Below are 19,861 nucleotides of genomic sequence, written 5' to 3' on the forward strand. Positions count from 1 at the left end.
ATTAATTGAATTAATTAATTGAAACTACTAGTTGTATTGCATTTTTTAAACATTAAAAAACAAAACCAAGCCCTATGCGTCTTTATTCTTGCTTTATAATTTTTATTTTGGTATTTATTTATTCATCCTTTTTATCCCCCTCAGTGGATCAGGCAGATCCATTTGCACATGTGGCTGCCCTTCACTTTGACCAGATGCTTCAAAGGTTTGGTTCCCCCATCATCATCTTGAATTTAGTGAAGGTATGGTGTGCTCATCTGTTTGCTTAGGAAATTCAGTCACACCAGAAAAATCTTTCCTTGGCACAAAGAGGTTTAACAAGCTTGCTTTATAGACTTTCTGTGTTGTGACAGAGCACTGTGTCTGATTGTCGAAGGCATTGTCCTTTGGCCTTAGATTCTGTGTGGCCTCTTCCCTGGGTAACTGGGAGAATCAGCAGTATGTCTTCAAGGGAAGAGGGTGGTGCTGTCTGTCCGTCTTCTGAGTTTCCAGGACAGATTGGAGAAGGAAGCATGGAGATCACACAGTCACAGCCTAGTCTTGATACACCCCATTCCCTAGACAATCCAGAGATCTCTTAGGAAAGCTAATATGTAGTAGTAAGGTCTAAAGGCTAGATTCAGAAATTGGGGTACTACTGTGGTTCAAGAACCAGGTGGACAAAGTGGTGGCATGGCCTTACAGTTCTGTGCTTCCTTGTGAGAGGAGTCTGGGCAACATACCTCGTGTATATAAGTAGGCACTCAGGTCATTAGCCTAGGATGGACAGCAGGGAGAGCAGGTAATAAATTGTATCTATATCTGTTGCATTGAAAGAATCTCAGTCCACAGCCACGAAGACACCGAAAGCATGAAGAGCAAGGGTTTTGTTATGGTCACAGCAGTGGCCAACAACTTAGTAGTGTCTGAGGTTATTCTGAGAGGTTGATTAAGAAATGTTCATTTAATCAACACCAAGGAATCCTGTGTCCATTTAGTTCATTATTTAACAAGTATTCTTGAAGGTTTCCTTTGTGCCAGGGCAGTCACAGAAACAATCCTGCCTTCACAGAGCTAATAGTCTAATGGAGGAGATGGTGAAGTAATGCAGAGGTACTGAGACAGGCTAAACGGTGCTATGAGAGCTTATAATGGGAGAGAAGTTTCCCCCAAGGAGATGATGAGTCAGCACAGACTGAAGGAAGAGGCATTAACTAGGCCAAGAAGAGAGGGAGTAATATTCAACTCAGAACAGCAGGTACCACGGCCCTGGGTCGGATATGGTACCTTTGAGGAAGGGAAGGCCTTATGGCAGGGGCCTTGCTGATGAGGACCAGAGAGCCTGTTGTGAGATGAGGCTGAAGAGATAGTTCTGGCCAGACCATGCAGAGCATTGTAGGGTGTGTTGATGAGTGTGGTCTTTATCCTGGGAGTGTAATGGAAAACCATTGAAGGTTTTGCATGATTGTGAGGATTGTGGTCTGATGTATGTTTTGAAAAGGTCATCCTGACCTCAACAAAGAGAACATGTAGATTGGCACAAGGTTAAAGAATATGTTGGAAGGCCACATAGGAGGTTATTCTAGTTATCCAGAAAAGGGGTGACCCTGGTTTAAACCAGGGTGGTATGGTAGAGCTGAGGAGAAGTGTATGGAAGCAGTAGACTCGGTGATGGGCTAGATTTGAGATGAGGGAGAGGTAGATGTCAGGTTTGATCCCTGGGCTTCTGGTTACTCAGGTGGATGGATGGTGATGCCATTCACCAAAATAGGGAACGCTGGCTCTTCTTCATGGTATACAAAGTCCGTACAATATGGTTAGAAGCTATGGCTAAATGGACATTTAGTCTATGATGTTTGAAGTAATTCTGTATTCAATACGCAGATTCAAAAATAACATCTGATACATGTGATTGTAAAGTGTGCTTACCCAGGTTTCTCAAATGTACATTTATTAACAAAATATATTTGTTAATATTTAAAGGTTAATCAGGGGACTTAAAAAATTGTACTCGTTCATCATTCCATTGTCCTAAAAATCCTGACAATAATTAGAGATAAGTAGAAAATAGTTTGGAGATTAAGTCGCTATTTTGTGGAATAGAAAAAAGTTTTTTGTTGTTTTTGCCGTTAGTTATTTTATTCATACGTTAAAAGAAGATGTTTATTCAGTTCACTTGGGAAAAGTACTAATTTGTGATTAGAGTCAAAGAATGCATTTGTGTGTATTGAATGATACTGAAGGATATTCACTTTTTTTTTAAAGTTTATTTATCTATTTAGAGAGAGAAAAAGAGCGTGTGCACAGGGGAGGGGCAGAGAGAGAGAGGGGGAGAGAGAATCCCAAGCAGGCTCTGCACTGTCAGCACAGAGCCCGATGTGGGGTTCGATCCCACGAACCCATGAGATCATGACCTGAGCTGAAATCAAGAGTCAGCCACCCAGTCAGCCGCACCCCAGGATGTTCACTCTTTATTCTGCCTCTGTATGAAGTCACTAAAATGAAATGCTTTTCTTGATTTCTTTTCTTTTTTACCCTGTGTTGTAATCCCACCCCTACCCCACCTTCCCTAGTTGTGGAAGTTTGAGGTGCTGGTTGACATTTTGTAGCAATCCATGCACGGTCAGTACCACTACTGAGGAATCAATAGGAAGTCAACCTGGAAGCAAGCACTGAACGTGTTTAGTCTGGGGGCCGTGGGTGACAGGCAGTGGGGGAGTCTCTGACTTCTTGAAGTGATACTTAAAATCACTTGCATTTGTGACGTTTTCATCTGGTTGTAATAGGACTCTGCGACCCAAAGGAGGTTGACTAAACCCACTACCACTAATCCACGATGGACAGACAAGGCATAAAGCAGATTCTTTTTACATGGAGATGATCTAAGGTTGATTAAATAACCTTTTCTCTCCCTCTCATAAAATGTCAGATTTGATCAAAAAATTTCAAAAAGGTTTTGTTTCCCTAGTTGATTCAAAGTGCTTCTGAGAAAAATTCCAGATACATAATTTAATTTTCTCGGATGTGAACAGCTAAATACATGTTCATCCTAAACTAACACTGTTCTTAATCAACTCTTTTCTAATTCCTCCATTTGACTTATTCAGCTGTGCAGAAGAGATACCCTTTTTGTTTCCACAGTGGCTATCTAATTACATTCATGACAATTAATAACTAATACCGTGACTGAAAACAGCAGAGACCCATTTTGATGCCAGCGATAGTGCCTCAACACCATGTTGGTGTCACTGTCACTGAATTGTTTTTCTTTGTTTCTAAGTGAAGTCCTGATCAGGATAACAATAAAAATGGCTGATTGTTATTAATAGTTCTCACATGACAGTTACTCTGATAAGAGATTACTGTGTTTTCTCTCTTTTAAACCTCACATTATCGCTGTAAGGGAGATACTATTGTTACCTCATTTTATAGATGAAGAAATAGAGGCCCTGGAAAGGTGAGAACCTTGCCCAAGGCTATGTGGCTAGCAGGCATCTGAGCCAGCATTCCAGCCACAGAGCTGTACTGGAACACACTAGCCTCTCTCCTTTTTTTTAAAAAAAATTTTTAATGTTTATTTTTTAAGAGAGAGAGAGACAGATAGAGAGCAAGGGGGAGAGGGGCAGAGAGAGAGAGAGAGGGAGACACAGCATCTGAAGCAGGCTTCAGGCTCCGAGCTGTCAGCACAGAGCCTGACGTGGGGCTCGAACCCATGAACCCCGAGATCACGACCTGAGCTGAAGTCGGATGCTTAACCGACTGAGCCACCCAGGCGCCCCTGCATTAATGTCTCTTAAATGAGAGGCATGTAATATGTAAGGAGGTACAGCAGGCAGGGAGGCAGAAGGTAAGATTTGGTCCATGAACACCTCTCAACTTCAGTTCAACCACAGTGTTGAAAGGGGAGAAAGTGCCTCGCTTGGCTACCTCACTGGGTGTTTAAGAGTCAAATTTAGAAACACATGTAGGCTGCAAAACACTCTCAGCCAGTTTAGAGATTATCCATCCAGACCTAGTGGATTTCTGTCTTGTCCTTAGCGGGCTGGAGTTCAGGGTTTCGTTCTTCTGGTCCTTGGGGAGTTCTTTTCTGACAGAGTGGGGTGTGGAGGGTGGAGACGAGGCCTGGGAGGGTGAACCGAGCGTCTTGGAGCTGCAGGAGGTTATTAAAAAAAAAAATCTCATCTCCTTGAATTTTTGAAGCTAATTATCTGTTGACTTTAATTCAATGAAGTATTTATTTCTTTGAATTTATATTATTTTTATTTTAGGCTTTTTTCCCCAGTATATTTAAGACTTAGGCTTCTTGCCTTAGCTGAAAAGTAAAAATGTTGAAAGTCTCTTCCTCTGACTTAAGGTAACTAGAACCCTGAAAATGTTTCATTTTTGATAAAGGAACGAGAGAAAAGAAAGCATGAGAGAATTCTGAGTGAAGAACTTGTAGCTGCTGTGACGTACCTCAACCAGTTTTTGCCTCCTGAGCACACCATTATTTATATTCCTTGGGATATGGCCAAGTACACCAAGAGGTGAGTAGATGTCCATATGTTTGGTTCTGATATTTTCCTTTTCTTGTGACATAAAGTAGCCGGAAGCTGCTCTCTATGGTAAAGTGAATGTTCTCTTTTAATTTCCTTCATGAACCCACTGAGGGGCTGTTTTGGTGCTGATGTATAATTTGAGTGCTTAAATTAATTGACCAAACTCTTTTCTTTGCCCACCACCGGTACCACCTGCACATTCTCTTTTAAGTAACTAGTCACTTCAGGACATCTCTGCTCCACGCTTTCCCTTACAGCCATTAGTTTCACTGTGCCCTGTTTCATCTTGTCCCCATTTGGTCACCTTCTCAGATACCACTTTTGGCAGATCTGGCTTGTGGATGAACCTGTAGTGACTCCTGACTGTTCATAGGCAATTCAAACTCTTAGTGTAGTGTTAAAGCCCCATTCCAGAATGTAGTAACTTTTTCTTTATACCCGGGCTGTTCTCTTCCTAGAAGATGAAACTGCATGCCCAGCGCCCAGGGTGGCAGCCAGGGTCCCATTCCTGAGCCTTTTCTTCTGTGGTTTGACTCCCACCTCCCTGGGGTGCATTCCTACCTCTCCTTTACCTGTCAAGGACCTGACTCAAAACTCTGGTCATCCAAGGAACTTTTCTTTCCTTAACCTTACGTTGTCCTTTTACTCATTTACTAGGCGTTCATATTAACACTAAGTTTATTCTGAGGTGTTGTTCATTTTTTTAATGTTACCGTATTGTTTTGTACTTTAACTCATTGTACTTTTTTCTAACTCATTTTGTGTAGTTAGATACCCATGCACGCACGCACACACACACACACACACACACACACACACAAACATATGCACACATTTTCCTAGAGTCTAAGACTGATTACAGGTTGGCACCATTTATATTTATTTTCCAGTGTTTTCTTCCCCTGCCACCCTCACTGTGCATTGTATTCTGCTCACATTTTATGAATGCCTATTGACTTGACTGATTTGACTCTTAAGTAGCGAAAGGCTTTGGGAGAAGCTCTCCTGGGGGTGTAATGTGCCAAGATTAAGGCTTGCCAAGAGTTGATACAGGCCCTTCATGTCTCTTGCACCAAATCTTGCTAGTTATTGAACACACATTATATTGCAGAAATTAATTGTTAACAATGTTCCTGTTGAATACAAACCGGACATTTTAAAACTTAAATCCCAAGATCCACATAAGAGTGAAAACATATGGTATCTGTCTTTCTCTTTATTTTTAATTAAAAAAAAAATTTTTTTAACGTTTATTTATTTTTGAGACAGAGAGAGACAAAGCATGAACAGGGCAGGGTCAGAGAGACGGAGACACAGAATCTGAAACAGGCTCCAGGGTCTGAGCTGTCAGCACAGAGCCCGACACGGGGCTCGAACTCACGGACCGCGAGATCATGACCTGAGCCGAAGTCGGCTACTTAACCGACTGAGCCACCCAGGCGCCCCATCTGTCTTTCTCTTTGTGACTCATTTCACTTAGCACAACACTCTCCAGATCCATCCACGTTGCTACAAAAGGCCATATTTCATTCTTTCTCATTGCCAAGTAGTATTCCATTATGTATATAAACCATAATTTCTTTATCCATTCATCAGTTGACAGAAGACCATGGGAGAGGGGAAGAAAAAAAAAAGTTAGAGAGGGAGGGAGCCAAACCATAAGAGACTCTTAAAAACTGAGAATAAACTGAGGGTTGATGGGGGGGTGGGAGGGAGGGGGGGGGTGGGAGGGAGGGGAGGGTGGGTGATGGGTATTGAGGAGGGCATCTGTTGAGATGAGCACTGGGTGTTGTATGGAAACCAATTTGACAATAAATTTCATATTAAAAAAAAAAAAAACAAAACCTTAAATCCCTGTCATTACTGTAGACTTTATTTGCTTCTGATGCAAGGATAAGTATACATTAGACTTGTCTCTTCTCACTTTTCTCATTCTTCCTTCTCTCCTCAGCAAGCTGTGTAATGTTCTTGATCGACTGAATGTGATTGCAGAAAGTGTGGTGAAGAAAACTGGGTTCTTTGTAAACCGCCCTGATTCTTACTGTAGCATTTTGCGGCCAGATGAAAAGTATGTATGGTGTAAAAACTTAAATCAAGAATTTTGCTCTTGTGGATAAAAATATTGTAAATATGAGCAGTTTGTATTACTTGAAAGATGGATGAATTTATTTCTTTGGGGAGACAAGACAAGCTGCTCATGTGATTGTGGAATGAACTTTCAGTATCGGCTTGGGATTTCCTCTGGCGGTTGTATAGACTTCTGATGGAAGCCACAGAATATCTCTTATTCATGGAATAGACATTACATCAGATGTTTCTGCCAAGTAAAATTTTCTGCAATGAATTCTATTTTTCAGCATTAAGGGCAGGAATTTTTTTCCATAGACTAAATACATTTATGAAATGTAAATTTTTTCCTATGACATTTTTATGAAAATCATGTTTATCACTGTATTATAGTTATTGTTCACAAACCTTTCTTCATTACTACTTTGTGAGCTTCTTCAGATCAAGGATCCTGTTTTATGTGTCTTTTAATGAACTAATGTTATACCTTCCCAGCATTTTATTTTCAGCTAACAAAGTTAATTATAATGGTAAAAACCAAAAAACCGCACAGAGCAAAAACCAACTGTCATGTGTATATCTTTAGAAATCATCCTTTTCTGGGGCGCCTGGGTGGCTCAGTCAGTTAAGTGTCCAACTTTGGCTTAGGTCATGATCTCACAGTTCATGAGTGAGTTCGAACCCCGTGTTGGGCTCTGTGCTGACAGCTCAGATCCTGCAGCCTACTTCCAATTCTGTGTGTGTGTGTGTGTCTCTCTCTCTGTCCCTCCCTGGTCACACTCTGTCTCTCTGTCTCTGTCTCTCTCTCCCTCAAAAATAAATAGACAAAAAAAATAATAAAAGAAAGCATCCTTTTGTTACAGTTTGAATTTTGGGATATCTGTGACGGTGGTCCTCAAGACCATCCCCAGGATCCTTGATTCACGAGGAAACGTCAAAGCATTCAGCATATTGTTGTACTCATGGCTGTGATTTATTAACGTCAAAGGATACAAAGCAAAATTCGCAAAGGGAAAAGGCATATGTGGCAAAGTCCGGAGGAAATAGGTGAAACTTTCAAAGTTCTCTCTTAATGGAGTCACACAGAACATGCTTAACTCCCCCTGCAACCTGTTGTCACAGCATGTGTGAAATGTTGCCAATCAGAGAAGATTATTAAATACTCAGCGTCAGGGTGTTTTATTGGAGGCTGGTCCCCTAGACGGCTCTGCTTGACACATACCAAAATTCCTGACTCCCGTAAGGAAAGAGGTTGTTCAGCAAAACCATATTGTCTCTACAGACAGTTTAGGTACAGTGAGGCACTCTTGTCTGTCAGGGAATGGGAACACAAGTTCTCAGATGCCAGCCAAGGGCCAACTGTGTTAGCAGGCCTTTCTGAGGAAAGCAGTCCAACCTGTTAACTCTTTTCTGTACTGCACCTTCTTTTAAATAATTAAAATATCTTGGGGGTCCCCGGGTGGCTCAGTTGGTGAAATGTCCGACTCTTGGTTTTGACTCAGGTTACAATCTCATGGTTTCATGAGTTTTAGCCCCACGTCCAGGATCAACAGTATAGAGCCTGCTTGGGATTCTCTCTCTCTACCTCTCTCTCTCTCTGCCCCTCCCCCGGTCACACTGTCTCTGTCTCTCTCAAACTTAAAAATTTTTTTTAAATAATTAAAATATCTTAAGAAATTAAAATGTTTTAAATAATTAAAATATTTTAAATAATTAAAATAAAATAGCAATTTCATTATATAGTACTTAGAACATACCCCCAGGCATTCATTAGCACATGGAGAAAATAAGAAGGAGGGAAAATAATAAGGACGTCTGCAAAAACAACCAAAGGTATGCAACAAAACTCCATGAAATAAAGCTAGAGGAGGTGGAGAATCTTAACACTGAGGGAAGGAGGATAAGGCTTGGAAGATTTTATTAGAAAGATCCCCTGCAATTACTATTCATGTCTGTAGAGACCAAAGAGGAAATAGGCTTAAATTAATGCAACAGGGATTTTGGTTGAACATGGGTGATAAATGCCTGAGTTGTGCGACACTGGGGCAAGTTAAGTTGCTTCTTTCCTGGGTTTCCCTGGGTTCTCCGTGAGGAGGGAGAGCATGGATAGCATTCCATCTTGGTTATTTGCATATTCACTTACCAGAAAAAATGAAAGTAAGCAGAATCAGCTGGTCATTCTGGTGCATTCAGCCCTATTACTTTGATTCTTTATAAAGAGCTAGTACCAAAAATGAATATAGATTATGCTATTAAAATTTTTTTAAAGCATCTATTTTTAAACACAGGTGGAATGAACTAGGAGGATGTGTGATTCCCACTGGTCGCCTGCAGGTATAGATATTATATTAATAGTGAATAGAATCTGTACTCGCAGTGCATGATGTTTTCTGAAAGTAGTTGTGGAGAGAGATATACTTCTTATTTAATGCAAAATTATTAATCAGGATTTTTAAAAGCCTTACTGCTAGTGTTTAACTCTTACAAATGATGTGCAACTAAAATAATAATGGCCTGTGGATTTTTTCTTAAACATTATAATTTTTATTATTGGAAATTGAAACGTAAACAAATGGGAAAAGAATAAATTCGAATCACTTTGGAAAATGACCCAGATACAATCACCATATATATTAATCATGCTTTAATAAAAATAAGGCCCCAACCACTGAATATTTGGTTTCTACAATAAAAGAGATCTATCAGGGAAAAAGCAACATATTTTACTAATCGGTACATGTGGAAAATGTTAGTTATCTGTTTTATCTTAAACTCAAAAAGAAAATTCAAATATAGACTAGAAGGTATAACAATGCCATTGCAGCAATATTAAGTGAGCAGCAAATGTAACCTTTTATAATGTTCTTCATTATTTGTGCAGGAATAAAATACCCTGCCTACAGCTTTTCTTCTGCTTTTTAAGAAAAGAAATCTAAAGTGGGATAGAAGCAGTTTTGGTCACTGAATAATGGTTGGAAAGTCTTAAGGTATTTCTCTTTAGACTGGTGTTCTTCGAACCAACTGTGTGGACTGTTTAGACCGCACCAACACGGCACAGTTTATGGTGGGAAAATGTGCTTTGGCTTATCAGCTGTACTCCTTGGGACTGATCGACAAGCCTAATCTACAGTTTGATACAGATGCAGTTAGGTAAATTTTCTTTTCTGCCTTTTGAGTGCTGGTAATGACAGAAAGCAAAACTGATTAGTAATAAGGAATTCTATGGACTCGTTTCTTCATTTAGCTTCTCAAAAATTATGTTGCTAAAACTATTCAAATTAATTCTGTAATAAATATTTTTATTAAAGACCTGTGTGTTATTGCCATGGTTTTTATTTTTTGTTGGTGTTAATTATTAGTAAACACTATGCTCTTTAGATAAATCCAAAGTGCTTTAGATAAATACAGACTAGTGGTTTTAAAAAAAAATAAATTCAGACTGCATTAGAAAGAAAAAGTAATGTGACTTTGTACATTTGGAATTAAAAATATAAGGCATATAAAAGATTGATTCTTCATTAAGGATTACTGTGTCTTCATTGCTCATTGGATCCATGGCACTGCGTGAAGTGCTGTTTCTTGAAAATACAATGATGGTTGTTATCGGTCATCTGATGGAGTCATAAAGGCTCTGTTGAGCAAAGAGATCAGCTTCCAAATGGCCAAATCCACAGATACCGCTGCACTGAAAATCTTAACAGGCACGTGAAGAAATACGAGTTTCAAACGTGTTTTTAGGAAAGAATATGGTTTGTCTGTCCCAGAAAGGCAGAAAATTCTGTTGTGGGAGATAAATTGATCTGAAAAATCAATTAGAAAGATGAAAAATGTTAGAAGTCTTTCAATAAGGTTAGAACCACCGTGGTCTGGCTTTGGTGGGTTACGTTTTTGGTGCCCTTACTTCCTTTTCAGTGTTTTCTTTGATTTTGTTACTTTTTAGATTATTACTATAGTGTATATTTTGCACGTACATTTATCATCAAGAGTCTACTTGAAAGGCTTTTAGGAATTCAAAGGTGACTAAGTGAAGAGCGTGTGTAACACTTTCGGTAAAATTTTTTAATGTTTGTTTTTCTTTGGTTTAGGTTATTTGAGGAACTCTATGAAGATCATGGGGATACCCTGTCCCTTCAGTATGGTGGTTCTCAACTTGTTCACCGTGTCAAAACCTACAGAAAGATAGCACCATGGACCCAGCACTCAAAAGACATCATGCAGACCCTGTCTAGATATTACAGCAATGCTTTTTCAGGTAATTCTGGAATAATAAGCATTTCTACAACTTTACCTGATGTGCATTTTTCTTCTTATGCATTTTCCTTTTTTAAGCAATCTGGCTAAGTGAAATCAAAATTAAATATTTTGAAAGTTTAAATAAAATAGAATCTCACTTTGAAGGTGCTCAACAACAGATTTGTTGTCTCACAGTTCTGGAGGCTAGAAGTCCAAAATCAGGGTATGAGCAGGGCCGTGCTCCTTCTCCCTGAAGGCTCCAGGGGAGAATCCTAACTTGCTTCTTAGCTTCTGATGATTGCTGGTGATCCGTGGCTTGCAAGTACGGCACGTTAATTTCTGCCTCTGACATTGCCTGGCATTTTCCCCTTGTGTCTGTGTCTTCATGGCACTTTCCCTGTGAGTCCCTCTCTTCTTGTAGGGACACTAGTCATAGTGGATTATGGGCTGCCCTACTCTAGAGTGACTGCGTCTTTTTTTTAAAATTTTTTTTAATGTTTATTTTTGAGAGAGAGACAGCGTGTGAGTGGGGGAGGGGCAGAGAGAGAGGGAGACACAGAATCCAAAGCAGGCTCCAGGCTCCGAGCTGTCAGCACAGAGCCCCACGCGGGGCTCGAACTCACAAGCCATGAGATCATGACCTGAGCCAAAGAAGGTCACTTAACCAACTGAGCCACCTAGGTGCCCCTAGAGTGACTGCATCTTAACTGGATCATATCTGCAAAGACTCAACTTCTGAATAAGGTCACATTCACAGGTCCCAGGGCTTACGGCTTTACCATATCTTTTGGGGGGACACAGTTCAACCTGTAACACTTGTGTAAGTAGTGTGCCAATATGTTCCTATCTCTCTGGGGGTGGGTTACCATGGAAAATGTTGAAAACTGTTCTGATGGAAAGGGAGCATCCACTCTTCTGTACCCTGTTATCATTGTCCCTATAATGGGAATGATTATTGATATATAAGGACCAAATAAAGTGTTTTTTAATAAGACTGTGGGGCAGAGAGAATGAATGTGTAGCTGTACATTATTTAAAAAGCAAGGAGTACCATTAAAAGGTAGAAAATGGTCATGGAAAGATAAGACAAAATTGTCCACAACTGCGAGAAGAACTATGAAAGCAATCATTTTATGAATAATGTGGCTAAAACAGACTTTATTTTGAGAAGCATGGTGTCGTTGGGGTGTACAACTTATTTTAAAAATACAGTGGATATTATGTTAGGACAATATATTTATAGAACCATTCTCTTTAAAGCACTCAAGATAACTTTACAAAACTTAACTTCCTTACGTTATTCCTCTGGGGTGGGCAGGAAGATGCTTGAAATTAAGTTGTTAGGAATTTTTTTCCTCTCATTACCAAAAAAATTTATGTAGACAGACAAACAGCAAATTAAGTCAAAAGATAAGCTATGGAGAATTTTGAAACCTACCATCAAATGCTAATTTCCTTTAGATATAAAGAGCCAGTATTTCCTTTAGATGTAATAAGCCAAAATAAAGAGACCAACAGTTTAAGAGAAAAAAATAGGCAAATGAAATGTACAGTTCGTAGGAAAAAAATGCAATGGATTCCAAACATATGAAAGAAAGCTCAACTTTACTATCTTGGCTATTGTATGTAATGCTCTAGTGAACATAGGGGTGCGTCTTTTTGAATCAGTGTTTTTGTTTTCTTTGAATAAATACCTAGAAGTGGAATTGCCAAATCATATGGTAGTTCTTGTTTTAATTTTCTGAGGAACCTTTGCACTGTTTTCCACAGTGGTTGCACCATTTTACATTCACACTAACAGTGCACAAGGACTCCCTTTTCTCTGATTCCTGGCCAACACTTGTTACTTGTTGTCTTTTTGATAATAGCCATTCTGACAGATGTGAAGTGATATTTCATTGTGGTTTTGATTTGCATTCCCTAGTGATTAGTGATGTTGAGTATCTTTTCATGTGTCTCTTGGCCATCTATATATATGCCTTCTTTGGAGAAGTTTCTCTTCAGGTCCTCTGCCCATTTTTTAATCAGTTTTTTTTTTTTTTCAGTTTATTTATTTATTTTGAGAGATAGAGAACAAGTGGAGTAGGCGCAGAGAGAGAGATGGGGAAGGAGGGTGGAGAGAGAGAATCCCAAGCAGGCTCCACGCTGTCAGCACAGAGCCCAGTGCAGGGTTCAGACTCACAAACCATGAGATCATGACCTGAGCTGAGATCAAAGAGTTGGGCACTTAACCGACTGAGCCACCCAGGTGCCCCAATTGTTTGTTTGTTTTTAATAAATTGTTTTGTTTTTTTTTATATTGAACTGTGTGAGTTCTTTATATATTTTGAATATTATCCCCTTATTGGGTATATCATTTGCAGATATCTTCTCCCATTCAGTAGATTATCTTTTCATTTGTTGATGGTTTCCTTCACTGTGCAAAAGCTTTTTAGTTTGATGTAGCCCCATTTGTTTATTTGTTGCCCTAGGTTGTTAGGAATTTTATTGTTGGTTTGTGTAGACAGATTGATGCTATATGGGCAACCCACCTGAGTCTCTTTCAGGCTCATTTTAAAAATTGTTCTGAAGCTTCACATATTAGCATGCTCTGAGCTTTGTCTTTAAGAAGTACCTTTGGTTTCCAACATAGCTGGTTACATCAGCAGTTGGAGGATGCCAATAAGGAAAGAAGAGATACCTAGATACTCCCTTCAGGTGTTAGGAAGAGCTTTATAATTATAACTGTCTGAAGGACCTTGTTAAGCTCCTTCTAAATTTTTTTTTTTTTTTTTTACATTTACTTTGGTCAGCTGAATTTTTTCGCTGAAGCTTGTTGAATTTAAATCCTATTATAAGAGGGTGGGTGGCTCAGTCAGTTAAGTGGCTGGTGAAATGGTTAAGCTGCCTGTTAAATGTCCAACTCTTGATTTCACCCCAGGTCATAATCTCACAGTTGTGGGATTGAGTCCCATGTCAGGTTCTGTGCTGGGCATGGAGCCTGCTTGAGATTTTCTCCCTCCCTCTCCCTCTGCCCCTCCCCCACTTGCGTGCATGTACTCTCTCTATCCCCCAAAAGAAAAATAAATAAAATAAATCCTATTATAAGAAAGAAAGAGAAGATATACGATACCTTCAGCAGTTAACAGATCTGTACACATGCATAAATACATACAGACAGGCACACACGTGAAATTTATAATTACTGTGTGTGTATGTATGTGTGTGCATGCATGCATAGGGGAGAATCAGATCCTTCTCAAACAGATTTAAAAAAAAGAGAAGTTCACAAGGTGAAGACCACGAAGCCTACCATACTTGGAAAACACATGGAGATGGCACCACACAGCATTATGATAGTGCTGTAAAGTAGTGGGACAGTTTCTTTCCCTTTCTGCTCACCACTGGAACAGGGGCATACGAGGGAGAACATTTTAGTTTATCAAGACTAGTGAGACAGCCTTCTAAGGCGATCCTTCTGAGGTTTAGAGTGAATAAGCTGTGTTTGGCTATAGCAGGAAGAAGACACTTGGCAATAATTTTTGTTTTAATAACATTTTAAATAACGATAACTATTCGCCTTTCCTGCAACCAAAGCAGTTAAACTTGGCAGAAGAAAAAGTTGCAACTAAGCACTCTCAGTTTAACCCCTCTGCCATGCTTTGAATCCCACCCCTTCATGCTTTCCCTGTAGCTTTCATTGCTGCACAAAATCCGTTTCCCCCTCTCTACTGCTTCATTTCCATTAGCACGAAAGCACTCCTTGGTATTTTCCTTTTGACTTTTCCTTCCATCCTCAGTCCACAGTCCTTTTCCTTTGCATTCCGAAGCAAAACCTCTCTAGTTATCTGCCTGCCTGTTTCCTCTTGTATCCTGTTCTCTCTACCTGTTCCACTGGGCATCCTCCCTATCATGCCACTGAACCTGTGCTTTTCAGAATCACCAGGAGTCTCCATATTGCCAAGCCAATGGTCACTTTTCTGCCTTCATCTTACGGGGCCTGTCACCAGCTTTGCTCACAGTTGACCATTCCCTCTTTCTTGAAACTCACCTGTGTAATATCTCACTCAGTCTCCCTATTGATGTCTCCTGCCCCATTTCTAAACCCTCTTCTTTTCTTTCTGCACTTTTACCTTAGGGGCATCTCATTCAGCTCTTAAGAACCATGCATTTGACACTCACCTTTGTATCTCTAACCTTTGACTTCTCTGTTGAGTCCCAGACTTGTTTATCTAAAAGCTGACCTAGCTAACATCTCTTCTTGAATGTTGTATGAGGTTTCTGTAGGTTCTATAACAAATTACCATAAAATTAGTTCCTTAAAACAACACCCATTTATTATCTCATAGTTTCTGTGGCCAGAAGTCTGGGCACAGAATTACTCAGCTGTGTTATCCACCTAGGGTGTCACAAGGCTGAAGTAAAAATGAAGGTGATGAAGTCAAATGAAGCCAAGATTCAGTCAGTGTCGGGAACCTGGGCTCTTACCTGGAGGCTTCCACATTCATCCAGATTGATGGCAGAATCCCATGCAGTTAAAGGACTGAAGTCCCTGTGTCCTTGCTGGCTGTTGGCTGGGGTCATTCTCAGTTCCCAAAGGCTCCTTGCCTTCCTTGACTTGTGGCCTACTCCATCTTCAGAGCTAGCAACCATACACTGAATCCTTCTTGTGCTTCTAATCTTTCTGCCTTCCTTTCTACTCTCCTTTTCTGCCTTTGAAGGATTTTTGTGATTACAGTGGACCCACCCATGTACAATACAGGATAGTTGCCCTATCTTGAAGTCAATGATTAGTAACCTCAGTTACATCTGCAAAGTCCCCTTTGCCATGTGATATAAAATATTTATGTGTGTGACACTAGAGAGAAAAAGGTCTTGTGGGCCAGATCTCTTACTACCATGGATATCTTTTTAAAAATTAATTATTTATTTATCATTTAAATTTTAGTTAACATACAGTGCAGATATTGGTTTCAGGAGTAGAATTCAGTGATTCATCACTTACATACAACACCCAGTGCTCATCCCAGCAAGTGCCCTCCTTAATACCCATTATCCATCTAGCTCATCTCCCATTCATCTCCCTCCATCAACCCTCAGTTTGTTCTCTATCATTAAGAGTCTCTTGTGGTTTGTTTCCCCTCTCTCCTCTTTTTCCCCCTTCCTATATGTTCATCTGTTTTGTTTCTTAAATTCCGCATATAAGTGAAATCATATGGATTTGTCTTTGACTGACTTATTTCACTTCTCATAATACACTCTAGTTCCATCCACATTGCTGCAAATGGCAAGATTTCATTCTTTTTGATTGCCGAGTAATATTCCATCGTCTACATATACTGCATCTTCTTTATCCACTCATCAGTTGATAGACATTTGTGTTCTCTCCATAGTTTGGCTATTGTTGATAATGCTGCTATAAATATAAACATTGGGGTGCACGTACCCCTTTGGATATGTATTTTTATCCTGTGGGTAAATAACTAATAGTGCAATTGCTGGGTCATAAGGTAGTTCCACTTTTAATTTTTTGAGGAACCCCCATACTATTCTCTCGAGTAGCTGCACCAGTGTACATTCCCATCAACAGTACAAGAAGGTTTCCCTTTCTCCACATCCTCCCTAATACCTGTTGTTTCTTGTGTTGTTCATTTTAGCCATTCTGATAGGTGTCAGGTGGACTCTCATCATGGTTTTGATTTGTATTTCCCTGATGATGAGCGATGTTGAACATCTTTTCATGTGTCTTTTGGCCCTCTGGATGTCTTCTTTGGAAAAGTGTCTTTTCATGCCTTCTGCCCATTTCTTCATGGGATTATTTGTTTTTGGGGTGTGGAGTTTGATAAGTTCTTTATAGATTTTGGAGACTAGCCCTTTATCCATATGTCATTTGCAAATATCTTCTCCCATTCTGTTGGTTGCCTTTTAGTTTCGTTGATTGTTTCCTTTGCTGTGCGGAGCTTTTTATCTTGAGGAAGTCCTAATAGTTCATTTTTGCTTTGGTGTACCTTGCCTCTGGTGATGTGTCTTGTGAGAAGCTGGTGTGGCTGAGGTCAAAGAGGTTGTGGGGCGCCTGGGTGGCACAGTCGGTTAAGCGTCCGACTTCAGCCAGGTCACAATCTCGCGGTCCGTGAGTTCGAGCCCCGCGTCAGGCTCTGGGCTGATGGCTCAGAGCCTGGAGCCTGTTTCCGATTCTGTGTCTCCCTCTCTCTCTGACCCTCCCCCGTTCATGCTCTGTCTCTCTCTGTCCCAAAATAAATAAAAAATGTTGAAAAAATTTAAAAAAAAAGAGGTTGCTGCGAATGTTCTCCTTTAGGAGTTTGATGGTTTCCTGTCTTACATTTAGGTCTTTCATCCATTTTGAATTTATTTTTGTGTATGTTGTAAGAAAGTGGTCCAGTTTCATTCTTTTGCATGTCGCTGTCCAGTTTTCCCAGCACCATTTGCTGAAGAGACTGTTTTTTTTCCATTGGAGATTCTTTCCTGCTTTGTTGAAAATTAGTTAACCATGTGTTTGTGGGTCCATTTCTGGGTTCTGTATTCTGTTACATTGATCAATGTATGTGTTTTTGTGCCAGTACCAAAACTGTCTTGATGATTACAGCTTTGTAATACAGCTTGAAGTCCAGAATTGTGATGCCTCCCATTTTGGTTTTCTTTTTCAACATTACTTTGGCTATTTGGGTCTTTTGTAGTTCCATACAAATTTTTGGATTGTTTGTTCTAGCTCTGTGAAAAATGCACTAACTACCACAGGTATCCAGTAAGAATCTCAAGTGATCATTTTTGAGACTGACTCAAATGTGTTTCTCCACTTGGTTTTTCCACTTCAGCACCCATTGCTCAGTTCAGAAACCTAGGAATCATCCCCGATTCCTTTTATTTTCCTTACTTATCTCCCCCTCCCCCCGCCCCAGCCCCATCTCTAGGCAACTCTCACTCAACCTCCAGAATATATTGTAAATCCTTCTGCTGTGTTTCATCCTGACTGCTGCCATGCTGGTGCAAGCAGTCTGAACAACTGTTTTAGCTCCTGATCCACCTGCCTCCCTGCTTCTGCCCCTGCTGTAAATAGCAGCCAGAGGGATCTTTTCAAAACTGAAGTCAGACAGTATCACTTCCCTCTTTAAAATAAAATAAAACTCTCTACTGTAACCTACGAGACCTTGTGTGACCTGGTGCCTTTTGTCTCTAATTTGGCTGTTTCCCTGGTCCACTGCCCTCCACCCTCTCTGGCCTTCTCTTTATTCCCGGAGCTGCCCAGTTTGTTACCCCAGCAGGCCTTTGTGTCTGTTCTGCTTGAGCACAAAGCCCCCAGAGCTTTGTGTGACCACCTCTTTCTCATTTTTACAGTTCAAATGTGACTTCCTCAGACATTTCAGCCTCTACCCCTGCCCTGACTACCCAATCTAAGTGGCTCTGTCCCCTCCCTTCGCTCCCATATTGCTCTCTTTCAGTGTCTTCATAGAACTTACATCCCTTGAATGTACCTTATACATTATTTACTTGTGTATATTTTTATTTGCCAATTGGAATGTGAACCCCACCTGGAGCCAGAGTATTATATATTACTGTTTCCCCGGTGTGGAACATATAGGTTCTTGGATGAGTGAATGAATGGTAGTTCTTTTTTTTTTAATTATGAAAGTAATTATAGAAAGTACAGAATAGCTCACAATAAAATCATATAATCTTTACCTTCCAAAGATAGCCACTTGTTCATATTTAGGAGAACATGACTCTTACATACATGTAATATTTATATTCTGCATTTGCCCTTTTAGATAATGTGAGTAATCTTTATGACCTTAAATATTCTTCTACAACATGATTTTTAGCAGCCTTATGGCAGTCTATAATTTAGAAACATCGTAACTTAGTTGCTATTACTTTGCATTTAGTTTCCTTTTAAACATACACTCTTTTTTGGCATATTTTTGATGTTAGGAAAGTTCCAGAAGCATATTAGGTCAGAGACTATAGATATTTCAGGGAAAGTAGAATGTTCCTGTGAAAACTTTGGTAAGCTGAAATGGCATAAAGTGAAGAGTATCCCCCACTTTCCAGAAGTCTGAGTTACACCACTTTGCTTTTAGGAAAGTCCTACGTTAGTACAGTAACAGCTATTTTCATAAAAGTTAAAATCCTCTTCAGATTTTTCTGTTAGCATTAACAGGCACTAATGTAGGTCTTTCCTAAGCCAAGAGGCATAATGCAAACTTTCAGAAAGCAAGGAATGTCTGTGTTGCCAAATTGCCTTAGAGAATGGATACCATCGAGCAGTTAATGTTCCCTAAGCAGAGTATGGGAGTGCCCATTTTGACAACTATTTGCCACCTTAAATAGGTAAGAAATCGTATGTTGTTTTAATTTATATTTGTTGGATAACTAGTAAAGTTGAATGTTAGTATGTTCATTGTCCATTTCTGTTTCTTTCGAAAATTGCATGTTTCTCTTTTTCTATTCGAGTGTTGATCTCTGTCTTTCTCACATTTAATTGGTATTTATTTCAATAAATAGTATGAAGTAGGGATCTAATTTTATTGTCCCCTCCCCTGCAATAATTAAACAGTACTATTTATTGAATAACATTCCTTTCCATTACTGATTTCAGAGGCTACTTCATTAAAAACTTAATTTAGTATTAGCATAATAAATATTCTAGTTCCAAAATAATTTTTCGCTAATTAAAAATAATTAGAAAGGATTGTTATATTCAAGCCTCATCTGTTTCATACATACATAATAAACTGGTTAGTGTTTAGCTGTTTGAGTGGAGTTTGGGGTATTACTCTTTTTTCCTTTAAAGCATGATTGAGTACAAAAATAGGTAATCATTGTCCTCTTATTATCTACAACTACAGAGAGCCTACCTGTTTTAAGCCCTTATCCATATCCAAAGTATTACTGTCTTCCTGAGGGTGATTGTCTTATTTGCAGTAAAAAGTAGGCAGGAAAAGAACCTCAGGCTCATTAAACCGGCCTTGGAGTCCTTAGGGACCATGTACACCATAGATATATTTTAAGTTATAGCAACAGCAGCACATTCAACAAGTCTTCATTAT

The 19,861-nt window shown here is 39.6% G+C and overlaps 1 protein-coding gene across 6 annotated transcripts in view; it reads left to right on the plus strand.

Annotated features, from left to right (window-relative positions):
• The window catches only part of FIG4 (FIG4 phosphoinositide 5-phosphatase), a 130,829-nt gene that overhangs the window by 44,226 nt on the left and 66,742 nt on the right, over positions 1–19,861 (plus strand). For all 6 annotated transcript variants that reach the window (XM_058734943.1, XM_058734944.1, XM_058734938.1 and 3 more), the window contains 6 exons: positions 145–242; positions 4,372–4,505; positions 6,469–6,585; positions 8,873–8,918; positions 9,586–9,734; positions 10,670–10,836. In XM_058734943.1, the coding sequence (XP_058590926.1) occupies positions 145–242; positions 4,372–4,505; positions 6,469–6,585; positions 8,873–8,918; positions 9,586–9,734; positions 10,670–10,836 (711 nt within the window). The remainder of the gene's footprint in view (positions 1–144; positions 243–4,371; positions 4,506–6,468; positions 6,586–8,872; positions 8,919–9,585; positions 9,735–10,669; positions 10,837–19,861) is intronic.

Source organism: Neofelis nebulosa, chromosome 6 (assembly GCF_028018385.1).
Source record: "Neofelis nebulosa isolate mNeoNeb1 chromosome 6, mNeoNeb1.pri, whole genome shotgun sequence".
In the NCBI taxonomy this organism is placed as follows: Eukaryota; Metazoa; Chordata; class Mammalia; order Carnivora; family Felidae; genus Neofelis; species Neofelis nebulosa.